The sequence below is a fragment of the Helobdella robusta genome (genome assembly GCF_000326865.2).
Source record: "Helobdella robusta unplaced genomic scaffold HELROscaffold_76, whole genome shotgun sequence".
In the NCBI taxonomy this organism is placed as follows: Eukaryota; Metazoa; Annelida; class Clitellata; order Rhynchobdellida; family Glossiphoniidae; genus Helobdella; species Helobdella robusta.
Genome location: NW_008705432.1, coordinates 602958 through 607182, shown reverse-complemented (window position 1 = coordinate 607182; position 4225 = coordinate 602958). Strand labels below are relative to the sequence as shown.

Here is a 4225-nt window from a genome sequence, read left to right as displayed (position 1 = left end):
CACTTCCTTACAAATCGATCACGCCAATATAGTTATTAACGTAAGACCCAATAAAAATCTTCCGCCCTAGTTCCCCTAATCTGCCCTCAACGGCGTGGGAGGGGTGGCTGATGGTCGCGCCCTGCAAGTCCATCATGGTCTTCAGGACTTTACCACTTTCGCTAAACTCCATCAACATTGATCCGTGAGGGATCAGACCCAGGATCGGTTTGATTGGCAGCTGTTGGGGTTTGTGCATAAATTTGTGTGTGTGTTTGTGTGTGTATGTGTGTGTGTGTAAAAGAATGAGAAAAAGAGAGAAAGAGAAAGATATTTTTTTTCTTTCCTCTCTCTCTCTCTCTCTCTCTCTCTCTCTCTCTCTCTCTCTCTCTCTCTCTCTCTCTCTCTCTCTCTCATTCAAAATCCTCAACTAACTTTCATGAGGAGAGCTCTCAGCCAGATCTTCTCTTGCAAGAAATCGACGAAGTTGAAGCGCTTCTGGTCGTACCTGAGGTTGCCACAGGCCACAAGGATGGTGCCCCTGTCCGTTCGCTGCAGGTTGTCAGGCAGGCATGGTAAGTTGTCGACGAATGTGTACGTCTGTCGCAAGTGAATTCCTTTCAAGTAGTATCTGTCGTCGTCAGTAGTAGTAGTAGTAGTTGTGGTTGTTGTAGTAGAAGTGACAGTTTTAACTGCTGTAGTAGTAGCAGTAGTCGGCTAGCTAGAAGTATTAGTAGTAGTATTAGCAGCAGCAGTAGTAGTAGTAGTATGGTATGGTATGGAGAATTTATATAGCGCCCCTCTATGTAAAACTCAGAGGCGCTGTTCGAGAACGAGAAGCTGCCGGTCAAAAAAGTGATGTTTAAGTCGTTTTCGGAACATGTCTCTTTCATCCATACTATCAACGACATCATCGGGCAGTTTATTCCAAACCTCCGCTGCAGCAGCAGTAGTAGTAGTAGTAGTAGTAGTAGTAGTAGTAGTAGTAGTAGTAGTAGTAGTAGTAGTAGTAGTAGCAGTAGTAGCAGTTGTAGTAGCAGTTGTAGTAGTAGTAGTAGTCTAAACGTTTTTCATTTTTTTTAGCAGTCATAAATAAATAAATAGATTATTGATTAAAATAAATAAATAATTGATCATTAATCAATCAATCAATTAATTGACTAATTAATTAACTAATTAATTAATTAATTAACTACGAACTTTAAAATTCTAGCCCTGGACGTTTCAGAGATTAGGATGTAATCGCCATATTTTGAGAGTAGAATCCCATTAGGGAAATCCAAATTGCCCTTCAGTACCTCAACCCTATTGGTCATGGCATTGTAACGGAGTAATCTGATTGGTTAGTTGATTTATCATCCGATGAGCAGATTAACCTACAAACAAGTCACCTATTAAAGAGACTAATGAATCATTCAACAAACCAATAAATTAAATTATCAACTTTATCTATCAATCAATCAGCCAATCAGCCTGTCAATTGAATCAATCAATCAATCAATCAATCAACCAACCAACCAACCAACCAACCAGCCAACCAACCAACCAGCCAACCAACCAACCAACCAACCAACCTGCCAACCAACCAACCGTCCAGTAGAATGCCCATACAAGACGTCCAGCACAAAATCCCGCCTCTCAAACACAGACGAATCAGTGTAGTAAACATTTCCGTCATCATCCAGCTCCAAATCGTTAATGAAGTTAGTACGTCTGACGGACGATGATGATGACGATGGTGATAATGATGATTGAAGTGCTGGTTCTGGAGAGACTATTAGCTGGCTGTGACCTGTAAATGTGTCATCATTATCATCATCATCATCATGCTACTTAATCGTCATCACCATCACCATTTTATCTTAAACGTTCTCTCTCTCTCTCTCTCTCTCTCTCTCTCTCTCTCTCTCTCTCTTTCTCTCTCTCTTTCTCTCTTACAATACACACACACTACCTCATCCTTCCTCATTCCTATCTCACCATCATCGTCATCATCGTCATCATCATCGTCATCATTATCATCACCATAATCGTCATCATCATCATCACGACCTGTAACGATGTCAACTTTGAAGATGCCGAGGTAGGCATCACAAACAATGAGGAATCCGTCGGCGTCAAATTCCATTCCTAATTAACATACATTATGTTAATTTAATTAATTCACATAATTTATGTTAATTTTCCTAATTAACATTATTTAATGTTAATATATTGGCGTATTAATTACCCTAACACCGTATTAAACTTAATTTAAGCCATTCATTCGCAGTTACCTAACGGCCTACCACAATTCGGCTCATTCATATAAGAACCTTGAGATGAAAAAATAATCATATTTATTTACAATCTTTCATAATATACTAATAATAATAATAATATAATATGACAATAATAACTGCAATAATAATAATAATAATAATAATAGCTATAATAAGTATAATTATTAAAAATTATGATAATTATGAACATTACCATACCACAAGGCGGTTTGCCGAGATTGGTGATAACTCTTATGCCACCGCGGTCATTAATTTCAACTACGCTACCATTAGCCGTGCCAGTGTATAAGTGATCTGTGTGTTTGTGTGAGTGTGTGCTTGTATATGTGTGTACGTGTGTGTTTGTGTATGTGTGTGAGTATATATGTGTGGGTGTTTGCATATGTGTGTGTGTGAGTATATATGTTATATGTGTGAGTATATATATTATATGTGTTATATGTGTGGGTGTGTGTGTGTGTGTGTGTGTGTGTGTGGGTGTGTGGGTGTGTGAGCGTTTTTGTAAAACCCTCTATGAACCAAAATAATTTGAAGCTATAAGAACAGCTGTGAAACATTAGCAACAACATTACTAACATTGAAAACATTAATAACAACATTAATAACAACAATAATAACAACAATAATAATAACAATAACAATAATAACCATCTTTAATGATGATAAACTCCGGGCCGACGATTAAACCCTCGAGAAACTTCGTCGCTCGCTCGAGTTTGTAGTTCACCTCTAACTCACCCTCCAATCTGGGAGGTGGCGGCAAACTGAAAGTTTACCAACACAACAAAATTATTTCATTTTTAATTTATTTGTTTATTCAGAGTAATTATTATTATTATTTATCAGCAGTAGTAGTAGTTACAGCAGCAGCATCAGCAGTAGTAGTAGTGGTAGTAGCAGTAGTAGTAGAAGTATTTATCTTTAATAGTTATTTGTAATAAATATCATTCAATATTATATGAAATGTAGATGGATAACATTATAATTATAATAATTATTAACAATTATTATACATAATAATACCTATATGGGCTTGGCATGTAGTCAGCTGGCAGAGATTTGAAATATAGATAGACTACAAAACTGAGCAGGCAAATTAGGACAACCATCATCGCAATTAGGAGTTTCCTGATTATGAATTGGTGAATTAGTAAATGCTAATTTTGAATTAAGTGAATTATGAATGGGAAATTATGGATTTTAAAAATTAGGGTTTGCCAATTATTAATTCATTCGCTCATTCATTTTTCCATTCACAGATTCATTAATCCATTCATCTATTCATTAATCCATTCATTCATTCATTCATTCATACACATTCATACATTCATAATAAACTTCAAATTAATAATAAATATAATAAAATATAATTATATTTATTCTTAATCACTACCAAAAACACTGAATAACACACAAACCATAGAAAATAAAACACTTCTGCACTATCTTCATAAATTTTTTTGGCACATCTGGCTTTGGACTCAGCCACATCATCATCATCAACAACAACGTCATCATCAGCGCGTTTATTAGTTAGACCTCCACTAATATCCCTAATTTCTTCTTCATCATGGCCGTCAGTTTTGTTACTTTCGTTTAGGATGATGTCTGAATCTGATTTAACTCTGACACTGGCCTGTTTTCTTTTCTTCAAAATGCCTTTTGGAACCTTTCTTGAATCGTCTTGGTGGTTGGGGGTAGACATTTTTCTAGAATGTGTCCGGATTTTAATGATAATATTATATTATCATTATGATTGTTAAGATAATTGAAAATGATTATTAAAGTCAAACATTTTATATATATATATTATTATTTATAAGCCAAAGCGAAAAAAAATTTCAGTAACTAAAAAAACTAACCATTAATCTGTAATTATTTTTAATTAAAATGTTTAATTTGGTTATCTAAAAAATAAATTAAAATAAAATAAAAACCGGTTTTTACATTTGTAAACAAACGTC

The 4225-nt window shown here is 35.1% G+C and overlaps 1 protein-coding gene across 1 annotated transcript; it reads right to left on the bottom strand.

Annotated features, from left to right (window-relative positions):
• Positions 1-7: 7 nt before the first annotated feature.
• HELRODRAFT_181856 (hypothetical protein) lies at positions 8-3966 on the bottom strand (the record flags this gene model as incomplete). The annotated part of the gene is made up of 9 exons (XM_009031630.1): positions 8-220; positions 415-610; positions 1180-1314; positions 1591-1771; positions 2032-2109; positions 2460-2555; positions 2910-3025; positions 3285-3389; positions 3680-3966. The coding sequence occupies 9 exons, from the start codon at positions 3964-3966 to the stop codon at positions 8-10; spliced, it is 1407 nt and encodes a 468-aa protein (XP_009029878.1).
• Positions 3967-4225: the final 259 nt, after the last annotated feature.